At 39.0% G+C, this 25,073-nt stretch overlaps 1 protein-coding gene and 1 long non-coding RNA gene across 21 annotated transcripts in view; one reads left to right on the forward strand and one right to left on the reverse strand.

The window, feature by feature from the left end:
• The window catches only part of BVES (blood vessel epicardial substance), a 33,025-nt gene extending 16,393 nt beyond the window's left edge, over nucleotides 1-16,632 (reverse strand). For 4 of the 7 annotated variants that reach the window (XR_003253486.1, XM_026065731.1, XM_026065732.1 and 1 more), the window contains exons 1-2: nucleotides 10,145-10,378; nucleotides 7,677-7,801 (exon numbers count right to left, since the gene is read on the reverse strand). Coding sequence is in view for 6 of the 7 variants with exons in the window: in XM_026065731.1 (XP_025921516.1) it covers nucleotides 7,677-7,801; nucleotides 10,145-10,367 (348 nt within the window). In the remaining variant the exon portion in view is untranslated. Of the gene's footprint in view, nucleotides 1-7,676; nucleotides 7,802-10,144; nucleotides 10,379-15,856; nucleotides 15,936-16,235; nucleotides 16,329-16,492 lie in introns of those variants that run through there. The other 3 variants (XM_026065728.1, XM_026065729.1, XM_026065730.1) reach the window with 3 other exon arrangements.
• Nucleotides 16,049-25,073, forward strand: part of LOC112966059 — a 34,459-nt gene continuing 25,434 nt past the window's right edge. For 10 of the 14 annotated variants that reach the window (XR_003253492.1, XR_003253489.1, XR_003253499.1 and 7 more), the window contains exons 1-3: nucleotides 16,116-16,199; nucleotides 20,765-20,912; nucleotides 23,176-23,337. This is a non-coding gene — a long non-coding RNA (uncharacterized LOC112966059). Of the gene's footprint in view, nucleotides 16,200-16,273; nucleotides 16,364-17,865; nucleotides 17,944-20,764; nucleotides 20,913-23,175; nucleotides 23,338-25,073 lie in introns of those variants that run through there. The other 4 variants (XR_003253494.1, XR_003253501.1, XR_003253496.1 and 1 more) reach the window with 4 other exon arrangements.

The following is a 25,073-nucleotide window of genomic DNA, read 5'->3' on the forward strand; positions in this document are numbered from 1 at the left end:
CATGAGTTCTCAGCATTGCAGCCTTATTTTTCATAAAGTTCAACAAAACAATACCCTAAAATGCAGTCTTCACTTTTTTACCCAGACAGCCTCAAACCATGAAAAGTGAAAGCAAGCTTATAAACCATTGCGATTTTTAGGCAGACTGCAAGTGAAACAGACACCAATGTCTATTTCCAAGGGCTTAACAAGGGTGTTTTTTTTTTTTTTAAACAGGCTTTTCACAAGAAAAGTTACTGTGAAAGCACTCTTGAGAACTTTCTTTGCCTTCCCTACAGCTGAACTTAATGCTAATTTTGTGTACAGTATCTAAGTGCATTTACCCTGCCCAACTCTATTAGGCTATTGAGTTTGTTTGATTTTTTGATCTGTCCATACAAAAGTTTCAATTGAATGTCAAGCCTTCTCAAAACACTTAAATGGATCTTTTTGTTTCATTACTTGTCAATATTCTGTTAGATGTCTCCCTCCACCTCCTATAACACCAGTTCTGCCCCAGAAATGTGTCAGGACAGAGATGAGAAGGGCTTGAATGCAAATCTTCAGGCAAGATTAACAATAAAGTCATTTGACCTTGAGTTACACTGGTTTCACATGATATCAACTACTAATTACATCTTTCACCAGTGACTACATTTATATGAAAAGGAGGTTTTGAATTTCTGTGTGTTTCTTATGCCCCAGTCTTTAACACCTCAGAGGACTTCTATGTGGGCAAAACGAGGTTAAATTTAAACTGGCAAAGGATATTGTATTGTGCTGGGGATTGCCTTGAACCGCTTGATTTCAGAGTATGTTCCGCATAACCCTAAACTTAGAAAACAATTTGTTCTGCGCATAGGTTCTCCAGGAATTCCCTTCTTTGTAACAGCCTTAACAATTTCATTTGTACCTCTTTCTATACATGATCCCTGCAACTCAGAGAGATTAATTCCATTCTCAGATTAACATATAAGTAGCTCCCAAGACTTTGTAACTCCAAAACAACAAATACAGACATCAGAACAGGATTTGGCCGTGTGCTAACACAATCCCTTAACTAGCACATGATTTAAATTTCACGATCTTTCTCAAATGTACAACACTTATGGAAGAAAGCAGGCATAACCACTTTCTTAAAGAATGATCAGGTTGGACACCATAATATAGATCTGCATCTATACTTTAGATGGTCTCCCTCAAAACACACTATTCACTCTTTACAAGCTCAGTTGACTACTGCAGTCAGGCTTGTGRGTCATATTCCAAATGAGCCATATGGGTAGGTGTAATGTTTTGTTTAGCAACGGTTGAAATATTTTGGGATCCTGCCAAAATTTCTAGTCAGAGCTCAGCAGAGACACTGACTAGAATCTCTTAGCTGCCATTCAGACTAAAAAAGCCAAATCTGTAAAGTTCCAAGGAGCAAAAACCACAGAAATAATTTTCTGGTCAGAAGAGAAACTCGCTACTATTTTGCATGCTCCATTTAATAAAATAAATATTTAACAACTGAAAACATCAATTATTCATTTTGTAATATGACTAACTTGTAGTCATTCTTCCATTCTTTTCTCTCCTTAAAAATGTAATTTGTGAGGATGACTAAATAAAATTGATTTTGAGATGGGCAATAGTTGCTGACAGAAAATCTCATTCAAAAATGTTTAAGAATTTCTCTTCTGTATTCTCTAGTTTTCTCTAGAAAAACATCCTTAAAAAAATCCTTCAAGTTCATATAAACACAATGTGTAAGACAGCTAAAAAGACACGTGCAACCACCAGGCATCACACTTGAAGTCTATAACAGGGAGACTACAATATGGAGAGTCATCTATCTTTTGGAATATTTCCCTGTTTCCATTTAATTTTCCCCTATTGTTTAAATTCACATGATTTATGAATTCCGGGTATCACTAGATATTTAGAGACCAGTCTTCAGAGAAGCTGGGCACCTGCAGTTCCCACTGACCAAACCCACAGCAGTAGAAATACAAACCTTCTGAAAACCAGATCAGAACCCAATTCTCTGTTGTGTTACATTTAGATTAGCATAAAGGGATTTGAATTTTTTCCTCATGCTGCTAGAAAGCAGAGATGAAATGCCTCTTACCTAACTATGACTAACTAAAGTTAGGTCACTAGTGTAAAATAGTTGTGCAGGCTTGTTCTCTAGCCAGTGGAAAGGGATGGCACTAACACATCTTAAGACAAGTGTTAGGTAGCTGGGTTGAATCATGATTTGGAAGTACCTGTTTTTACTGGCTATAGAATCAGCCAAGACAAATAGGTTAAATTCGGAGATGGATGAAGGGAGACAAGATGACTCCAATTCCACATTCCTATTTCATAAGGTGAAGCTATTGTCTCAGAAGCAGAGACCACAAATAAACCTTTGCATTCTTTGAAAGCGCTCATAATTGTTAGACTTTATTAAATGCTTCCTCTCAGGGGCTTTTAATTTCCAGGAGCTCTCATGTCCTGAGCTTCAGTACAAGTACCACAAAGTGACTGAGACTACGTAGGAAAACAGTCAATGATTACGCAGAGCATTTCCCAGTTAAATGTATTTGATAGTCTTCCTACATTTTAACATTTCTTCTTCCTGCATATCTGCATCTATGCTGGTGGTTCAAAAGATTTTACTTTGTTCTCTATCCAGTAATACGGAGAATGTCAACATGTACTCATTTGTTTTTAGAGCCAACAGAATTGACACATTTTAAGAAGGCTCTTCAGGTAGTAATTCCAATCACATCAGAAGGAGAAGGTCTAGGAAATGTTTGTATGGAAGACTGTTCCTGCAAGCTTCTTACTTCAGTTCAAGTGGACATTTATCTGAACTAAGTACTGTAAGCTTCACCACTATGAGAAGTATTTTGAAAGAGAAGTGTGTGTACCTACAAAGGCCAGGGTTAAATTACCTATGACATATATGTCAGGAAGGTTTTGCATGTCCAAGCAAGAAAGAGTAAACTTAAAATCTGTCAGTCGCGTCACATTTTTTTGTTCATGACATGTAGGAGACTGTATTTTGATCATGGTGGGATGTGTAGAGTTAGCACTTATACGCATGGAACTATTTTAAATATGGCTCACTTCAACTACTTATTATCTATCATTCATTAGCACAATTGTAAGAACTCTCACTGTCCAAGACAGTTTTCATTATACCTTTCCAATGTTTTATTTTAGTTTCAGAAATTTTCCTCATTCTTCCCTATGGAACAATACTACATTCTGCCATGGACAGAAAGATACAGTCATGAAAGTCTTATAGGGACAGAGGTGAAATGAGTAGCTTCATGTTTAGTGTAACTTCATAGAYACACTACCTTAAGTAAAGCATGAACTCTAGGCTATGATCTGATACAGAGAAGGGAGTCATGCAAGGATCTAGACAGATAAGAGGGTAAAGAAAAGAAAGAAATCAGGGTGGGGCGSGGGAGGGAAACACCACCACAAAGACTACCTTAACATTGGTGGATACAAGCTGAGCACAAGATCTTGGTCGGGCAAGTACTCTGATGATGTTGTATCCAAGTCAGGACATGGTCAAGCATGAGCCTACAATGTGGTAGGCACTTGACCCAAGTGAATGCTAGACATATTAGCTTGCCTCCCAGTAGGTATCTAGCCTTGTTGAGTGCTCCTTCTATGTTCCAGCATGAAGTCAAACAGCCCAGTCTACAGCTGAGCCACCTGCAGCACAGGTGTCAGGAGCTGGAGCACAAGCTAGCTGTCTACACTGCAGGCACAACTCCAGCCCCCTGCCCAAGCCTTGCTCTCCTCTGGTTTAAGAGTCAGAGAATCAGGAAAGTGGCTCCCTAAACAGTTTCCAGACCATGGATCAAGTTGGGTGCAAACTAAACAAAGCCATAGTCTTGCCAGGATACAAGAGTTAATTACATAGCCCCTGATGAGAAACAGATACTAAGCTTCTCATTATGCAGGACTTACCTAAAACTAGATGGTTATTCCACACCACAGTGTTTCTGAACTAGCTGTTATGCATCTCAACTATTATTCACTCCTAGAAGTTCTGCTGAAATTATGTTCCTTGAATAAAACTTCTAATGGAAGAAAATTAAGACTTATCATACACTAAGTTCCCTTTTAGGTCTTCCTGAAAAAGAAAAAAGTGTGTGTGTGTGGGGGGGGAGAGCTTAATCTGCATCATCTCATTGTTGACTCCTAGACATGAACTGAAAACTAAAACTGCAAAGGAACTTGTGTGTGTGTGTGTGTGGGGGGGATTTTTAAAACTGCTGATTTTTAAAATAATAACTGAAAATCTATGTGTTACACCTAATCAACTAAAGTAGTGTAATATTTTTCATGTAAGATTTATAAACAATGTAATTTCTTAAACCTAATGGAAAGAAAAACATGGAAGTTATTTAGGCCTTAATATACTAAGAACCACCACCACATGGCTAGCCTATTAGAGCTAATTCTTGGCTAGGCTTTAAGTTGTAAAGGTCATATAGCATCTTCAGTTGGTAACCTTTGGATGAGTCTGTGCTCCATATTAGAGGAACACTGTTGTAGGTAGAGCCCTTCTTTTGTTTGAACATATATAAGTAGATCTACTCAATTCATCAACCTGTTGTAGACAAATGCAATTTAAGCTTCAGCCTTTTTTATATGCTGTGGTTGCCTAAGCCTACAAGTACCTATGAACTGTTTGTTCTGTAGTTGTTTTTAGCTGTGCAAGTAAAGATTTCAGCTTTCCTACCATCTCTTTCTTTCACTCATTTCCTTTTATTCTTCCTCCATTGACAATTTGCTCTGCCCAACTTGAGCTGAAACCCTTAAGTTGCACAGCATTTTAGAAGTCCACAAAAGTCCATTTGCCCATGGTCCCTCTAATGTCCTCCACATAAAACTCTAGTTTGTTCTGTATAAGAACAGCTGTGGTTTTACAGTACATTTCTGTGGCGCACAAGCTACTGGAGGGCAGTATCAGATATATATTGGATTCTGCCGACATTCCACAGCTCAGTGGGGAAGGTATACAGAAACAGAGCAAAGTTAAAAGCAGACCTCCAGTCCTTCCTTTCTTATTTGGAGGTAATTTTCTACCAGCTTTAGGTACTAACAGTTTAAGCCACGTTTCATGTTTTTAGTTTTTCCTTCATTTAACCTTACCCATAGAGTACTTCATCCATGACTATCTCTGTAGTATCCAAATGCTTACAAATAATTCTGCCAACAAATTTACTAGATAATTTTGCAGAAAAATCTGGTACTTTTACATGAAGACTATACTATAATGCACTAAAAAAATCCAACCTATGCATACCATAAACTATGTTGACAATTGTAATCACAGAAGACAAGAGTTTTTTCTGCTTTATTCAGTACCGCTTTACACATTGTAAGGGTTTGTTTTTTTTTTTTTAAACCTAACCACATCAGTGTGTCTTCCTCCCAAGATGCTCTTCTATTCTCTAGTAATCTATCACTTAGCATTATGGAAAGCACTGGATTGGTATGAACTGGAGAACCACTACCCATGTACGAGGAACACATGGCACAATTCACTTTCAAAAATACAGATTAGTTTTAAGGATTGTTTTCTGGGAAATTAGTTTACATTAGCTGTGCACTCCTAACCTCTGACTTTGTTGGCCATTTTCTGTCACCCTTGACAAAGGACTAGAGGTCTCAAGACCATATTAAAAGGCTAAGACAGTGGGTGGGTTGAAGGGAAACAGAACATGCTAACTTGGTGTCTTCACTGAGGGAAAAGAATGCAACATGAGTTCACCTCATATGAAAAGACCAGAATATCCATATGCAAAATCTACCTCAAAACATAAATGTCGAATCTGACTTCACTGGTTCTGCACTATCAAAACTGTTATTTTGTGTGATGGTTTGGACAGCATGGCAATGGCCGAGTAGCAGAAATGCAGTGCAGTTTCATGACGCTATTGTATCTTGATGATGACATAAGTGGATTGAACAGACTTCTAAAATAACAACATTAGCAACACAAACAAAAGAGGAATTTACCCTTTAACTGGGAAGATTACTCTCCGAGAGGCAGAGAGTACTTTAGACAACTAGAAATATTTACTATACATATCTAAATGTCTAGTAGTAGAGCAATCTAGCTAGTTTTAAACTATCCTCTAGGCCAGAGAGAGGTCAAGCTTTATGCTGCCTTGACAGGAGAAGAGGAGGCTGCCAATTTCCTAGCTGCCTTCTTGCACAGGCTGCTTTGATTTGGTGAAGAGCTATTTCCAGCCTTTTTTTTTTTTTGTGTGTGTTTTTTTTTTGTTGTTGTTGTTTTGGGGTTTTTTTGTATACCAGCTGTTGCACACTTCTGGAATGTGTCAGATTTTAAGCAACGGCAGAGTTATTCTCCTGAAAACCTGATAATCTGACCCAAATATACTCCTGTAACCTTTGCATTACACATTTTTTTGCCTTAGATTTTGCAGACTGCAGAAGCTAATATTAACATTAATGAAATGGTAAGTGTTCAAAATATTTGGCTGGTATATAACAGCTAATATTACATTAAAGATTATCTAGTTTGGATGTGCATATACCAACAGAAGGCCAGGTTGTTAATCATTTTGCAGAGACAGAATGTAATTCTGGGTGAATAATAACAATAAATACAATAAAAACAATATACAAAATATAAAAAACAATAAATTAGCTTTCTGTTGGATATATATTTACCTGAAGGCAGGGAAAAGAATCCTTTATTTTTGGTATATATTTCAAATATATTCTCAGGATGCATTTGAAGAATGGTATTCCAATACACTATTTTAAAGGGAATAAAAGAAGTTGCAAAATTCCCAGATATGGCCCTCAGACTCAATGAATGCACAAAATTGGAAAACAGGAAAGATTGTCTTGCTTAATATTGCTCTTCCCACATCTTACCCAATTTTCCTGCTCATCTCTGAGTCCCACAGATGTTCAGAAAAGGGAATAGCATCTCATTTATCTTTCATTTGCATTTAAAGGGAATATGGCATACAAAACATACGGGCCAAAGCACTTGTGAACAAAGCAAAGAGCATGAAGGTTGTTTATAGATGGACATTAGAATTTGTTTCTATGTTGAAATAATAGTCCATTTGGACACTTACAATCTATCAGTCTCCTTCCAACCACAGAGAATATTCAAGACTTAAAAGTCAGGTAAGAAAGTTTGATCCCTCCCAAATTCCTAATCTTAAAAAAATTACTATCCTAGCATGCTCAGTTTGAAATATCTTAGTAGGATTTTATTTCAGAATGTGTACATGCATGCACTCTTGTGAGCGAGAGGGTGGGGCAAGTGACACAAACCACAAATACACACAGAACTCAAAACTAAAATAGTATTTTTGGTCTCTGCCATGAAACTATATAACCCCTTCCTTACCACCAGAACAGCCCAAACCAGTCAATAGTAACTTCTGAAATCCACATAGGTTTTAAATATATATGTTTTATATAGTTTTAAATAACATGAATTTCAGGAAAAAAAAAAAAAAAGAAATTATGTACTGAATCAGATTCGGCTAAAAATACTAATGGTCTGGTTCTTTACTGACATAGCTGAGTCAGTTAGAAAGAACTCCCTGTGTAATTCATTGATAGGTTTGTCCAGCAAATATGAGCTAAACTTCCTTCTTCTTTCATCTTACTAAGTTTTGCTTATGGAATTTAGCTGTTATACATACCGGTCTGCTCTTATACACTAGGTATATAAAATGTAAAAGGTTGACAACCAAAAAAACAGAATTCCAGATCATTATGTCCAAGGCACAACGGTAGAGCGTAGCCCAAATGATGAACAACGCACATCCTGTAAGAATTAAAATAGCAAGTTAAACTTCAATGATCAATAAATACATTCTTACAAAGCTATCAAGAATTTGTTCATTGACAAGGGGTACAATTACACTGGAAAGCAATGTATTGCTACAAGCTTTACGACAGTTAGGCTCTATTAATCAATACATGTAATGCTACTATGAGCCCCTCACTAAAACACTACAAACAGGCACTGACAGCCCCTCAGCAGGCTGGGCTGCAGCACAGGTTTGCAGCGCTGAAGGAACAAGAATTCAGATCAGGACTGGGGAAAGCTGAAAGGTGTAGACCACGACAGTCTGTTACTAAAATGAAGGAGAGGTGGGATGGGGGAAAACTATCTTCAGTACAGTAAAAATTAATGAACCCACAAAACTTTATTACTAGTATTGTATAAATTAGACAAACAAGAGCAGAGAAATGAACCCTCATTGTCTGTGTCAGGAACATTCATATCTAATTAGTAAGCACTAGTTGCAAAAAAAACTCCTAAAGTCATGCACAGATATTTTTGAAAAACGTAAAGGAACTGCTGTCATTGCATTGTGACAGAAACACGGCAGAAACCAGATTTCACTTGTATGCCATCAGAGACAAAATTTCAAATGCTTTCTCTTTTTTGGTTACTTCACTTTGAATAGTGACAGTTGTTCTATAAGATAAGGCATGCTATATAATTAGGAATACTATTTTTAGCGTATAAAGGCTATATTTATGAGATGATAGATTACGCATCAGTCAGTCTATCCCAAATAACTGTGAACAAACTGGCCAAATTCAGCCACATCTGACAGAAATGTATAAGTCACATGTTTATTTTCCTGCAAGTTTGATGCAAACAGGAAGACAGGCAAAGGGAAAAGGTACCAAATTAGTGTCCTTTCCCCCTTTCTCCCTGAAGACAATGCAAACTCAATATTTATCTATTCCGCCTGGGTTGCTGACTAGCCAGGCAGTATTTATATACTAACCAGATAATTAAAATGTGGTGTCTCTTATCAGCGGTTTGATTAGACTAAAAGGGATAGGAGAATATAATGCCCGAAAGTATTCAAGAGGGGTGATACTGTGGAGCAGCACATGGCTGGGGCAGGGACACTGGCACGAAGGACGTAAATCCACAGGAAACCAAGCTTCATTACTTCTGCTGCTCACAGAATGTATTTGCTTCCAGCTGCCAACTCAGCTTGAAAAATTCTGATTCTGTATCTGTTTCTCAGTTCAAAATGCAAAAAGACCTAGAGCCCAAAGCAGTTAAGCTCTGCATGTGCAGAACTCCCATTGTTTTTAAATGAGAACTCCACAGACAAAGGTCTTGCAATGCTGAGACCCTTGGTCATTAGTTAAGTCTGTTTTGATAGATTATCCTATAACAACTGTAAAAAAGAAATGGCAAGACCACAGAAGTTCTATCATACAGCTGATACATACTTTTACACAAATAAGCATTCTCACTTAAAAACCGTTGAGCATCCTCTGTGTTGTGATACTAGTAAGTAACACCTGGGTTTCTACAACATATCTTCCTTACACTGTAATGACTCACATTTCTTTTTCATTCAATCACAAAGACTTTGTTCCACACAAAGTACAGGGACTTTGAAATAGCTGTGGAACTGCCAGAATGCTACAAATTAGACCATGCTTGCTTAGTCTCAAACATGCCAAATTTAGTATTTCCTCTGAAATAAAATCTTTTTGCACCATGAGATGACAACAATGGTGGAGGAAATTTGACCAACTTCAATGAAACCCAGACTTCACTCTATACTGAAAACTACTATTTCTAAACTGGAAATTAAAATAACACTGAAGAACAGCAAATGCCATGGGTTTGAACCCACATTTAAAGAACACATGGGGCTAGCCATTACATTAAGCTTCTCGAGGAAAACCTTATGTATTACAGACGCACTAAGCCAGTGTACTAGCCAATGCACAGTCCCACTATTTACATGAAACCTAATACTAAGGTCTTAATGATCCATAGACTTAACTATGATTCAGAGCCTAACAAATTGTAAGCAGCCAGTCAGGTCTGACATAAATGAGTTCCACTAATTTTTGTGTCAACACCTACGTAAGTTTGAAGTTGTCAATTTTATTTTCACAAAATTTTAAGAGTCTGGATAGATATATAACCTTTTCCATATAATGTCTATCAGGGTCAGACTTATGCTTACATCAAAAACACCTTCAGCAAAGTACAATGACCATGAATATATGCTGGAATTTCACCACAAACTGAAGAGACCAGAAGAATGCTTTACAATGTTCACTAACTGCTATTTCTACTTCATGAAGGTTGTAAAGCTCTCCAGAAAAATTGGCCTACCTATGGTCAGCAGGCCTCGTAGAAAAATCATATGAAGATTTAGAGTAGTTGGAATAACTAGTCCAATTGCAAAACAAATATTTGCCACATGGAAAACAAGATGATGAATCTCTCTCCAGTTTTCACACACAGTCTCATTGAAAGGCACAAGGGTGGCATTTTTAAAATCTGGAACAAAACCTAGGGGAGTAACGGTGAGGGGGCTAATTGCCGTGGTATTCATCTTGAAGACTCCTGTAAAAAGAGAGAGAGAAATGATCATGTATTAAACTGAAAAATATTAGACATACATAAGGATTTGTGTTTTTCTCTCTTTCCAATGTATATCTTCCATTATCATTAATGGAAATTTTACAAATACTTTAAAAATGCAAGCTAAATCCATAGTTCAGTAATGTTTTACTATCTCTTTTTCACCCAAATGTTAGGCTTGAAGAAGGGTACATTTCAAAATTTTGACCATATCCATAAACACAACACTGGTTGAATACCTGCTATTATAACTTCAATGGCTCATTAAGACATCCTATGTATTCCTCCCAGTTCTACACAAATAGGCATTGCATTTTGATCTACCACTTACTGAATGGGTCCATGATCTTAGTAAAGTAAATATTTAAGGGAACTTGCCAACCTATGTAAGAGCTGTAAAGAAAGAAAGAAAGAAAGAAAGAAAGAAAAAAAAAAAGGCTTATGTCATGTAAGTCTTCTTTATGACACACAAAGCTGTTCCTCTAAATAAGGAATGGAAGTTCTTAAAGGCAGAACTCATGCTGTTTTGTTGATTAAAAATCAAGACCAAAGACAGTCTCATCTTCTGACCTTCTTGCAGAATCATTTGGACGTCTCCTAAGCAACATATGATCTTGCACTCATTAACCAGAGTAGGAAAAACAAACACACACACACACACACACACMCCCCAACCCCCCTCCCAAACTTTTAGAACAGTAAATAAATGTTACTGTTTCACCTCTCAGTTGATCAGATACTACCAAATCAGAAAGGGAGACACCCAAGCTGCTAAGTTATGACAAAGTTGCAAGTCTTGCTTGTGTTAGGTAGACCAATTGATTTCCCTGAAAGATTGGCAAGACCTTTATCCTTGGAACTCCTGGAGAAAGTTGGGCAGTTAAAAGAGCTGATTTCTAATCTAAAAATACATAGGCTTTTTTTTCCTGGTAATAAATATAGCAGATTTTTTTTACACTTTAATTAAAGAAGAAAAAAAAAACACCTCTCTCTCCGCAACAAAGCAAAAAAATTCTTATCAAAAACTAACTAGTAAGAGAAACTGGAAGATTTCAAGACATTACCTTTAAAATCCTAAAAGCCAATCTCTGTAAGGAACTAGAGTCAGTGTTAGAAGCAGTCCAGAAAGCGTTAGCAGTCCAGAATGTCTTTTGAACAGATAAAGACCAATTTCTAGCTAGAGGAATAATACTGTTTCTAGAGAGACTCTTAAAAAGAAGAGACATTGCTGGAAACAGGAGTCTATGTATGATCCCATACTGTTGCAACAATAGAGATTATATTGAGTTCTGCTTGATTCTCATTAATGAAATACATGCACCTATCAGTGAGCAAACAGACTCCATAATGTGTAACACAGAGGGATTTGCACTCAAATAAGTTCTGTAGAGACAGTGCATGTCCCTGTCTTGTGTGCTTACTGTCATGTAATTAATCTATTCAGCAGACTTTCAAGTCATGGCTAATGCATTCAACATTTCTTGCAGTCTAGAATACACTTAATATCTCTGTCATTTGAGAGTGTTTGTCAGGCTGTGAAGGAGTTCAGAGTTGTTTTAGTTTCATCCGTGCTTTTTATTATTCTCCATCAACTTGTGTGCAAGTTTAAGCAGGTTAGACAGCTCCCACAATAGTGAGAAGAAAGAAACCATAAAGAAAACCTCAACCCTCTTACAGTTCCCCTCAGATGACCAGAGCCTGTCACAGATAAGTCATGCTACAGAATATGCAGAGACCCTGCAGGATCACACAATAGCATGGACATAATGTACAGTCTCTGGATAGAAATGATCTTGAAAGGAAAAAAAAAAACTAGACCATTTTTACCGAAATATGTAATATATTTCTTTTGTAAGAAGCTCACATTTCTCTTTTCACTCCTATATCAGTTTTTCCACAAGGGTTAACTAAAATGTGTTTTCTTTGGCATAAAGAAATTCTATGTAAGTTATGGTACCAATAACTATGGCGCCCAAACAAATTCATGGTCCAGTTACCATACATGCATCATCCAAACATGTTCCTTTTCTTCCTCAGTTCTTACGCAAGAATATAGTAACTAGAGTCACAAGAACTGCTCCACTGACTTAACAAAACCATTCACACAGAGTAAAAGTGTGAGAGTCAGTAAGAATTTGCAGGACTGGAATTTTAATGCATTCATAAATAAAAAGTCATTGCTAACTCTGGATAACTGCGTTTGTGCTCATCTTGCCCACATCTTGTGATTGTGACTGACCACTAAATATGTCATCATTTGGCAATGAAACGAATAAAGACAACCAAATTCATGTACACAGCTAGTCATAAGGCTATCAATTCTACTCACGATCAAAATGGGCAAGAACAAGTAATTTCAGTCGCATCTGATTACAAATCCACAAATCTTTCCAGACATGTGATTTTTTAATAGAAAGTTTTGTACTGTATTGTTGGGAAAATAAAAGCTACCTTACTCTTTTTACATTTGGCTGTAAAGAACCACACATTTGAAGACTAGAAATCCAACAAGCCCAGTCAACTGCATGGCACACAACAATCTCATTCACCTCACAACCTGGCCAAACAATACTCCCTTTGTTAGTCAACAGATATGAAGGCCACAACAGACCACCCAAAATTGTCATAATGGAACGATGTTTCTCCAACAGCTTTTGATCAAGTCACTTGAAATATTTTACTATAAAGTGTCCATAGTGGTTAAAAAAAAAGAAAGAAAGAAAAAAAAAAAAAGAGATGGTCAATGATTTTGAAAGTCTGGGCCACCTACTTTGTTGTCTAAATTAGAACCCAGGAGCCTAAACGTAGGCACATCCATTTTAAGCTTTGTCTTTAATACATGAAAGTTTTATATGATTAGGGCCGAAAATAATTTACTACTCACAAACAAACACTGCAGCACTGTGACATACTAGAAAACAGATAACAGAAGTTTTGCAGCCTTCCATTAAGATATTTTAAAAGCTTGCAGAAATAGATTTATCCTATCTGCAAAACAACACAAGGACAGATTGTGCCACTGGCTTCTAAGAACTGCCCATGAATTTTAACTAGGGAGTCTGACTGAAAACCAACAACAACAACAAAAAACCAAACAGGCATGCATGATTGTATGCTCTGATATAAAATGTTTATCCACAGGTAACACCAGAACGACAAATATGCAAAGTAATAACTGCAATTTTTACACCAGACTCTTTGCTCTTAACTTTTATTGCTGTCCAATAATATTGAAGTATTGACAAAAATCTGTTGTTCAACAGATGAGCGTGCAATAGCTATTTCCTACCCACTGGTATCTCATGGTATCAAAAGTTTATTTTGGAAGTACAGAATTAGGCTTTTACAACTTTCATTTTGGGTTACTTTTAGGAAAAATTAACACAATAGAAGACTTTGAAGTTTGACATGTATATGTTAATGTAAGAGGCTAAAGATACAAGCAATATAGTCAAGTCATTTTGGAAAAAGTGGGAGGCAGAGTGTCAATTGAAATGTAAACTTTATGGCGTGCAAGACAAACAGTTAAAAACTATTTTTAATACCCATTAAAGTAATTGTTGCTTCATATGGATTTAGACTTATCAACTTAAGAATTGGAAAACTCAGCTGATAGAAAACTCAAGCAATTTGTTGTCCAAACAGAAAAAAAGAATATTGGAAATAAACAGTCAGTGACACTGTAATACTAACCTACCAGAAATTGCTATAGTAAACAGCAAAGCCTATTAAAATAATTCTTTGTATGTGAACTTTGTAGAAGAGTTAAGGCAATGTATTGTGCTTTTAGGTCTAAAAATACATTTTTTCATTTAAAACTCACCCACACCCACCTGAGAGGTGAGTTTATTGTAGGATTTTTCTATAATCAGGACATCTTTATACATGACATTAAGCTTCTGAAAACCATTCCCAGAAGTATTTAGTCCCTGAATCTACAGACACGAAGATGCCAAAAATAAATAAATAAATAAATAAAAATACAGTTTAATGGATTCCTACATACATTCACAAAACATAGCTAGAATGGAAGAGTTTAAAGCAGATGGTTCCAGAATAAAAACAAGTTAGCCAAGTTGATATAGGACAGTGCAGAGTAGCTAACTCAAGTTGCCATCTATTTTCTTGAGAACACTTGTGTCCCGCAGTCATACCATTCAGCATTAAGTGAGCTTTTTTAAGCCTTGCCTGAATACGTTTGCATGACTTTAAAGTCATTGCTAGCTCATTTACGTGGAGATGGACTGTGTGAGTCTAAAGATAGAATCAAGCTCCAGAATTTATCATACCTCCAGAACTTTAATTACTTTTCCATGGTCTTGCAGCGCAAAAGCTGCATAGAGAATCTAGACAATCAATAATAATTTCTTTGCTTTTGTGAGCTGAAGACAAATCATTAGTGATAGTATGATTAAGCTAATTACAGTTTAAGTTACCAATTTCCTTTTTATAATGAAGTAGGAGTGAATGCGAAACTGGTATAAGAAAAGATGTATTTCAGTACGCTCTTTGGGGCAAGTTCATTTCCATTAAACATGTCAGTAAATACAAAAATTTGTTAGTGTTAATCTATACATTATTCTAGACAAAAATTAACAATATTTTCATTCTACATAGTTAACAAAACTATCCTTACTAACACAAACATTCCTACTATATACTCAAGATAATAAACTGTACTATGTACTAGCTGTACTATAGACGCTGCAAATTTAACTGTAGTTGAGCTCATTTTGTGTTTGAGTTACATTACACAGACGCACTGAAAAATCCTGTCAAGGGGTGCAGCCACAACTGTCACTCCGTAACCCTTATTTTTCTTCCAGTGCAAGTGGAGCTTGATTTTAACCCACAACATGTAAACATGGAAAACACCATTTGTTTAAAACAAACAAACAAACAAAAAACCCCAGCCAAATCCCCCCAACAGAGACATTGCCAAGACAGTGACTTTTCTATACACAAATCGCAACAACATCAGCAAAACTCTGTTTCGAAAATACCCAACAGCGCTATTATTACGGCACACAGAATAGTGCTTGACAACTGTGTCTGCATGTGCACAACAAAACCCGGTAAGCTTCAGAGTACCCAAAAAGGGAATGCTGAGAGTGACGGGATCACACTGAAAAACAGACTATTCATTTTTTCCCCAATTATAAACACTATAGAGCTTGGGGGAGGGGGATTCAGGAAAAAAAAAAAAAGACCCTAMACAGAAAACACTCTCCAGCCCAGTTTAGGCCTTCTAATAAGACACGAATATTTGCCGATTTAAGAGTTTATTCTGGGATCCATGAAACGTGTTTTGTCAAGACCAGCGCTGAACGCTTCCGCTCAGATGCCACCTACTGCGAGAGGTTTAAGTACAAAACGTGCTAAAAAAAAACCCCAAAACAAAAAACAAACAAAAACACCACACAACGCCAGGCTCCCAGCACACGGGAATGCCGATCCCACCTGGAAACCGCCGCCAGCACCACAACACGACGGCACCGTTTTCCACCCTATCGCTCGAGCCTCCTCACAAGCGGTTGGGACGGGAAACGGCGCGCCCCGAGGCGGCGGCGCTCCCCTAACGGTCGCCCCGAGGCGGCGGCGGCGGCGCCCTCCTAACGGCCGCCTGCCCCGCGGCTCTCCCTGCCGCTGGTTTAAAAACCAGCGAGCCCTTACAGCTCAGCACGACCTCACTCATCCTAAGAAGCGATCGGGAAGGAGGAAACACCCCAACTTTTGGGAGAGGTAGAGCTACATTACGGTTTGCGCCTGCTGCCCGCATCTAGCCGCGGACACCCGGCGAACGGTCAGTAACACCCCCGCCACACTCTCAGCCACGAACCTCTCGCTAACGGCCGGCCGGCGCCGCCGACCGAGAGGGGCTGTGCGCCGCTCGGGATAACCCGTCCTGCCTCGCCTCCCGAAGCGGCAGTGCTCTCCCGCGCCCGGGAGCTCGCTGCCCGCACACAGGTACGCCTCACCCGCCCGGGGCTGCCCGCCGCGCCGGGGGCGAAGCAGGGGCTCCGCGCCGCAAGGCCGCTCGCCGCACCCAGGCGGGCTTTACCACCTCGCCCATGGCGAGGTGCGCAGCTCCCTTACCTGTCCCCTCTCCCCCTGCCGGGCGCCCGCGGAAAAGTTTCCCGGCCGGAGGGCGCCGGGACGCGCTGCCGCTGCGCACGGCACGGCACGGCACGGCACGGCACGGCACGGCACGGCACGGCACGGCCCCAGCAGCCCGCGGCACCACACCACACCGCGGCCCTCGAGCCGCCGCTGTGACTAAAATAGGCAGAAGCCGCCGGGAGGCTGCGGGCGGCGCCAGCGTCGGGGCCGCCACCGAGCGGCCGCAGCGCGCAGGCGCCTCCCGCCGCCCCGAGGGGCTGCCGGGGCGCGGGGCGCGGGCGCTGCCGCTAGGGGGCGGCGCGGGGCGCGTGGTGTGCGGTGGGGTGTAGTGTGGGCTGGGGGGAGAAGTGGTGGCGGTGTGGGCTGGGGGATGTGGTGTGGTGTGGTGTGGTATGTGGTGGGAGGTGTGGTATGTGGGGTGGTGCCGTGGGGCGTGCGGCAGGGTTGGCCTGAAGGGCCTAAGACTCTGCCCTGGGAGGGGGGGCCCAAGGGGAGGTGAGAAAGCGGGACCTGTGGCTGGTGGCTGCTGTCTGGGGCAGTCCGGCTGCAGGGCCTCTGCATCCCCTGGTACTGGGGACAGTGACACTAGTGCCACGGGTTGTGCAGCACCAGCACATCAGGCCTGTGACACCTCATCCTGCGGTAAGCGGTAAAAGTGGTAGAAGCGAGCAGCCTCTTCCAAATATCTCCATGCCATTGCCATGTAGGGCGTATGGGAGCTGACTTTCAGCAGGTTTGGAAATGGTGTTCCAACACTGCAGAGGGTCAAAGTCTTCCTCCAGTAGCTGTGCTCCCCTCAAGCATGTCATCTGCATGGCTGGCCCCAGCACATCACGAGGAGGCTATACTGGGGGATGCTGGGGTGCAGGTGCCCTGGTTCTCTGTGCCCCTATTTGACTGTAAGCCTCAACTCTGTTCCCTCCCAGTTTGAAGCCTGTGAATACTGAGGAGTGCCCAACTTAGGCATCTAAAATACATGGCCTGAATCATCCCACAGAGATGCCTCCATTCACTGTAGAGGAAGCGTAGAGCTTGGGCAAAGTGCCTAGCTTTTGGGTGGTTAAAATTAGGAGAGCTGAATTCTACCCTAAACAAGTGGCAAGCAGTATTTTCCCTATATGGTGAGTCAAGAAGTCACAATAGCATTTATAAAACTGTTCTTCTCGACTTGGCACCTGCTGTGGTTGCTTTGTCATGAGCAAAATGTTTAAGAAATGGCACAGAGCTTCCTCGTGTGGCAGTTTTACGGTTCCGCAAAATGACATGTTTCCGAAGCAGGCCACTTGTGCCTGTATTTGTTGATAGATTGCACTGCTGATGTATTGTCTATGATGCTTTTGCACTACCAGTTTTACAGGACAGACTGAGTAGCTGCCTAGCATGCCTTCATTTCCAGGATGTTGATGTGTATCATCTAGCAATGAAAGGTATTGCAGATACAGTGTATGGGCATCCCAGCCCAGCCCTAAGCTTGACTGTCAGTGATAAATGAGGACTGCAAAGGCAGAAAATCTCTTTCAATACATTCTGATGAGCTAGCTACAAAGTGTGTTTTTATAGCAGCTGAGAGTGTATGGTCAGCATTAGACTTACATATCTGGAAAGAAGAATACAGGATCCTGAATTATTTTTGAAGTAGCTGTTCTGTACACATACACGTCAACATGTGTCTCAGGAGACTGTGGCTTTGTTATGGTTATTCTCGGCTTTACATCTTGGACAAGAGACCTGGATATGTCTGCTAATATGTGCCATGTAAATGGGGCTTTTATGAATCCTGCTGCCTGGTATGAGACTCAATTTTCCAAAATTTATTATGAACATTTATTATGAAGGACTTGATTTGAGACTGTGTTTCCACTGACTGGCCAGTCAATCTTGTGGGTGTATTCCCTGTTTCCTGAGATATGCAGAGTAAGTGAGCTAGAAGAAGGGTAGGAAGAACAACTCACATCATATGGCCACGGGAATGGTTACAGGAGATAGATAGCATCTAGCATATGTTTGAGACTGATAATATTCAGTTATGCTTGCTGGAACAAGGCCAAGTTGCTTCCAAAAGCAGCACAAAGCAGCCTGTCAGACAGCTCCTATACAAACCTAGACTGACATGTCAGCATTTTCAAACAAGTTACAGAGTGCTATGCATTGGAAAAATACAATTTTCTGTGCTAGTTGTGTCTTTTATAAAGTCTTTGTACTTTTCTCATTACCTTCCAGGTCTTTTCTGTTTTTGTGGGGAGCCTTGGTGACAAACAGTAGCTGTTTAGTCCAATATTGAAAATCCCAGTTGACACGGAAAATCTGACAATTTAACTAATTGTATTTGCAGCCATGTGAAAAAGTAGAATTTTGTCCTGATTAGAGCTAGTCTCTTGGTATCTTTATATTTCAGTATATTCTTGATTAAATGTAATTTCCGCTGCACAGCAGAGCTATAAGAACCAAGGCTGAGTAGATAACTTAGATGGTAGTATTTAGTACTGCTGTCAGCAGAAAGAGAAAAACAAGGGTGGATTGGAGAACTGTCCCTATGGCTTGGCCCTCAAAGAAGAGCTCTGATGGGGTCCGGTCTTGTACTGTGGGACACACACTAACAGGGAGGAAAGACCTACCTTTCTCTAATAGAATGATTGCATCAAATTTGTAAAGATAATAGTACATAGTTCTACTGAGATATCAATGCTCTATGGAGCATGAATAATGCTGTGTGTTTTTATCATTATCTTATTCTTATCATTAATAATACTCTAATGTTCTGTGGCGATACTAATTTTACATAACTTTTAGTTTTATAGATAACAGCTTCTCTAAGTAGAATGTCATATATGTGACATCTCTTAACTCAAGGTCTCTTGCACACTAGAAGGATACACTGGTTTAATTAAATTGGTTTAATAATCTACTGCTAAACCACTGTGAAGACTCAATTAGTTGGGTTAATCTCCTATATATGTCAATAAAGTACAAGTTGATTGAAGCCTGCTGTTTGTTTGTACATTTATGAGGAGTTGGCTTCAAATAGCCAGAGCAATTTTTAGAGATTTGTGTTGAATTGATGCATTTCCTTAGTAGAGGTAGGTCTAAGCATTGGTACTACAGCTGTTCATTGATGCAGACTTTCTCTCTGTCTTGTTTAGCTATAAAACTCTTGATAGCTCAAGTTATTTCTCCATTTCTTTAGTTATTCTCCACAGTAATGGTCCACAGTAGAAAATGTCACATGGATATTGCAGATTACTCAGTTCTGTTCCTTATCTCCGCCAACCTGCTCTGTGATCTTTGACAATATAACCTAACCTCTCTTGTTTCTCAGTTAGATGCAGTAGGTTATTGAAAGACTTTATTAAGTGTCGCGGTCCGCGGGAGTGACGGGAAAGAATCATACGCATTCACAGAATGCAGGTTCAATTCCAACTTTATTCGGCAGTTTGCCCATCTTATATATGTTTGTGCAGTCGTACACTTTGCTAGGCCAATCACCATGCAGATTATGTCACAGGTAGCCARTCATGGCACCGATCACGCACGCAGCGGTCATGCCTTGTACCTTGCTACTTATTTAGCAAAGCTATCTAGCCCTTAACCTTGGTTCCCACTGGCTTCTGCTAGTTTATCTGTACTTTCTCAGGATGTATCATTCCCAGCTGCACCAGTGTCCTTGGTGGACTACTTCAAAGCACGTAGCAGTGGCTATAGCCTGAGGCCTAAGGCTTCAGCAAATTTAGCTACTAATGCTAAGCAAGTTGTGCTAAGGAATTAATCCTAAACAGTGTTAGTTCCATGCTCTATATCTCATATAGATTATTGTTCTGAAGCACCGCAAGGGCCCCAACAATTAAGCAATCTATAAAATAATTTTCATAAAATTGCAGGTGGTGTAAGCTGTTTGCCTCTTCCAAATGAAAGCCACCAATTCTGCAGCCTTTTTTTCAGGCAAAATTTTGACTAGAAAGAATGACTGCTTTGTATACTTGCTCGCTGCAGCCCTGAGTCCCAGATGTTCTGGGCTGACACAGCTACTTTGAGATGATGGCAAGGTCTCTGGTGTGTAAGATCAATGTGTGTGTGCGTGTGCACACATGTGTGTATGCACATACATAGGTATGTCCATCTATATATACACATGTGTATACATATGCACACATATATATGACATGTTTCCATGTATAGTTTCAGAAAAAGTACTCAACATCTGTAAGAGAAAAGGTACCTAATCTAAACTAATCTCTTAAATTCCCTCTACAGACAATGCAAAGGGGCTCTTTCAGAAAGTAATTCATCCTGTGTATGTTTGACAACTTTCTGAAGTGGGATGAAATACTCTCGCAGTGTGTGTTTCTGTTTACCGGAGGAATCCTAGGTGTGTAATTCAGAACTACAACATTTCACTGAGGTGAGTCCCATCCCAGATGTTGAAATTATGTGCTATATAACTGTGAAACATTACACATTTTCACAGAAAAAATATTTATTTTGATTTTATCCAAAAGCATCATTGAGAATTACTTTTTATTATAAGGAAGTTTGTGTGGAAGAGATTCTGAATGATAAATGCTATCTCAATTCTTTAATATTCCAGGGGGCTATTTAAGCAGTGTATGTGTCCTGATGCATTTTTACTTCAGATACTGCAACAGTCACTTTCTGATATATTGCAATGTATATAGTCCAGCAATTTTTCCAATGCCTTATCCATGGGGAGGGTGTCTCCTATTTATACAAAAAAATCTATCCTTTTTTGAACTCCTTTTGAGACAAAGATATAAAACATCCTATCTTGGGGCTTTTAAGTGTCTGTCTGATAGTATAATAATTGGTTGTTGCAAGCTTAGAGCCAGGGGCCAGCTTTCTTCTAAAATGATCTGTCAAAATATCCAAGTTTTAACAGATGCAGTGGTTGTCATAGATATTTATCCAAAGGCTACACAGTCAAGAGATATAAGGGCAGAGTAAAATTGTTTGCTATTAAAGTTATCTAAACTGTTCACAGTAAACAATTTATCCAATCACGTTTAGCAATTATCTCTGTTCCTGAATTACTTGTGATCAGTCTGACAATTACCTGTGATGCTGACAATTTAATTTATACGTTCATTATTTGAGATTGCTCAGTGAATGATTGCTATGAATATATGCAAACCTATGATCTGCTCACAGGTGCATTTTCTGAGACTGTGGTCTGAAGTGCCTGCTCTGCTTGTTCTAGTATTGGTTACCTAAATCACATGATTACAAAAAAAATGGAGACCTGCTATAAAAACTGTTGAATTTTGTAAGGCGAGGGTCATGGCGCACCTCTCACTGTTCTGTTGTGCCAGCTCCATAATGACAACGGGGAATAACAGGGTGTCTGTCCAGAACTGGCCTATTTATTTCTGGAAACAGAGGAATATTGTCAAGGACTCAAGTTACTATCAACACATTGCTTTCAGTTAACATGAGGCAGCTCTTACTTCACATGTCATTGCAGTAGAAGACAAGTAATAAGCAGTGCTCTTGCATTTCATCTGTTCTGTAGCTGGGGGGGTATCCCATTCCTTAAGGGTCCCCCCTACAGTGGATTTGGCAGCATTGTTTTAACTGGCTGTGATTTTTCTGTTTTGGAGAACTTCCATACACAGAGAAGCTTCAGGATGATCATGAGAGTTGTCTGTGCTAATCCTCAAGTAAATCCATTTTAACCACAGTTCACAATCTCCCTCTGCAGAGATTTTTGTGAATTTATCTTAGTCCATGTGACTGCCCATGTAAACCAAAAGAATTCCAGCTATTGTCATGGTAAATGTATGGGTACTTTCTGGTGTTGGTAAAATTGAAATAAATAAATTTTCTTGCAATATTAGTCTTTTTTAGCTGTGTATTTTAATATTTGCCAGTGGTTATTCTTGAGAAGTGAAGGCTAGGCTTGAATTTCCAGGACTTTGCATATTTGCCTGATTAAAAACTACATTTTTCTAGGATTTTTATTCTTTTATTGATAAGTAATTGTGATTTTATTTCAAGAGGAAAAAAGGAATTAAGTGACAAGTGTTTAAAATCTCTGTAAGGATAGACAGAAATGGAAAAGGAATATAAATGAAAGATTCAAAAAGCTAATTTAAATAACTGAAGGAAGGAGGAAAAAAGTAGAAGTGGAGAGAGGTAGAAGATGAGTCTGTGGAATTATTTAAACAAGTGACAGAGAAAGCATGTAGGATTTGAGAATGAAAATATTCCACATTCTGAGGGGGAGGAAAAGGTAAACAGATTAGCTCAGAAGAACTGAGAATGGGCATGAGATAACATTTTTAAGTTAAATTTCTTTTTGCAAAAGGGTATAAAGAGAGGATAGCAAGAACAAAAGTGGTGGGGAGAAAACTGAAAATCCTGTGAAGGAACAGATCACTGATACCAGTGAAAAAAGTAACACAAAATAAATTCTGGGAACCAAAGATCAAGAGCAAAAAACCAAACCAGGAATGCGCAAGTCCTATGCAAGTGCACAGCTGATGTAGCCTGAAGATCAAGCAGGAGTACCTTATGCGCTTGTTAGGATTAGCAGTCCTAAATAAGAGCCTTTGAAATATTTTTCTCTTGAGCATAAACCTGGCTGATGGAGATAGTAGTTTGAACACTGCATTTCTTGACGGCATTAAGTGCTTTCTCTACCATTTCAGAAGGATACTTTGCTCCCATGGCAATCAACACTGAACAATTGCTCTGGCAAGCCTGGTCCTGCCTTTACTGTACACCTCAATTATGTTGCTTTGCAGATTCACATGCTGGACTTCATTCTTGTCTGCATATTGTACTTGACTGTATCAAAAATGTGTGCCGAGGTATGTGGCCCACCTTAGCTGCTTCTTTCTACTGTTTGAATGATCTTTGAGAGTAAAATCAAACAAAGAATTAAAAAAAACTTTTTCCTCAAATTTGAACAAATGAATAAGATCAGTCTACTGAAGAATGTTTATTATATTTCTTTGTTTTGTAGAGAAAAAAAGCAACAAACAAAATAAAAGTATCGTTATATATATCGTTATATTTATATTTATATTTATATCGTAAATATATCGTTAAAAATAACRATACATACTTCAATAAACATACACAGATTCTATATATATGTTATTGCTTTTGCATCTAATATTAGCTTAAATACATATACCACTCTATAAAGCACAGTTTCAGAACTAAAATGGCAATGATTATGGTAAAGAGAAAAGTACTGTGAATTTGTAAAACCAAAAAAACAGTATAGAAATGTTTTATATTCCATATCTGATTTCAGATTTTCAGTATTTATCGTAATTTTTCCTACTACTTATAATTATTCACTAATTTTTTTAAATATGAACATATACTGAAAGGACACTATGTGTATTGAAAAGCCAGAAGTGAACAAGAAAATGGAGACCTAGTAAAATCACTAAGAGCTGTGCTGTATGCCTGGCTTTTAAGAAGTACTCCCATTCACTTCACTAGGGAGATCTGTTTAAAAATGTCATTTGAGAGAATCCTACATTTCTATAAATGAAACAGGACAGTTTTTCATCATATTCAAAATAAGTATTCAAATTATTTTTTCTAAGCTAAATTTGTGGGCAAAATAGAATACCTGCTACAACTCGATTCACTAAAAATGTAAAAGATTTTAACAGAACAAATTAAATGAGCAAAGCACAGAACATATTTCCAGCACACTATTTCTGTTCATACTTGTGCATTCTAGAAGCTGTGACCTGGACAGCCTCCTTTTCATTGAGGGAGAAGTCATTTTGCATTTATCACAGTGTAAGAGAATACATGTGGGAAAACACGGGGGATTAGCTAATGTATGTTAAACCGATCCCATAGCTTACCTGCCAGTATCCCACCCATGGAGCCAAGTCCTTAAGGTCCTAAGATTGGCCCCTAGAAGGCCAAATGCAGAGTTGGGTATCTAGATCTTCCTGTATGCTTTTTATGAGCCAATAAAACCTACAAATAGTAAATGCTAAACACAAATGTGTGTCTCACCCCTATACAGAGCCCAGGCAGCACGCAGGCTTCCATCTGCTTAGGATCATAAACCCACAGTTCCTTCCTGAAGACAGGGACCCAAACACGTCCTGTCACAGTACTGAGCAAGTTCGATAGTCTCTTATAAAATGCAGTTGCTAAAGAAGATGATGGTGCTGCCCACTTTTATATAAACATCACTTGGTTAGAGCACTTGGCCACGAAATGGGATTTCTGGGTTCAATGTCTTTCTCAGCCTAAGGTATCCTAACAAGTTACTCCCAGAAAACTGTTCTAAGCCTCAGGTTTTAGACAAGTTTGGGTGGAGAGTTACTTGCAGATAAAACAAAAACTGCAAGATTCACTGCTAAAATAGTTATTTACCACCATCATTTTATTGCATTTGTTTATTTATATGACTTCAGTGTCTTAATCATCTTTAATACATTTATCTTCAAAAACCCCACTAAAGTAGGGAAATAGTACAATCCCCGCAATACACCACAGATCCCTTAAGTAAAAAGCTGCAGTGGAGCTTACGACTGAATTTTTGGGAACCCACAGCAAAAGACTA

This window comes from Apteryx rowi, unplaced genomic scaffold, assembly GCF_003343035.1.
Source record: "Apteryx rowi isolate R43461 unplaced genomic scaffold, aptRow1 scaffold_230, whole genome shotgun sequence".
NCBI lineage: Eukaryota > Metazoa > Chordata > Aves > Apterygiformes > Apterygidae > Apteryx > Apteryx rowi.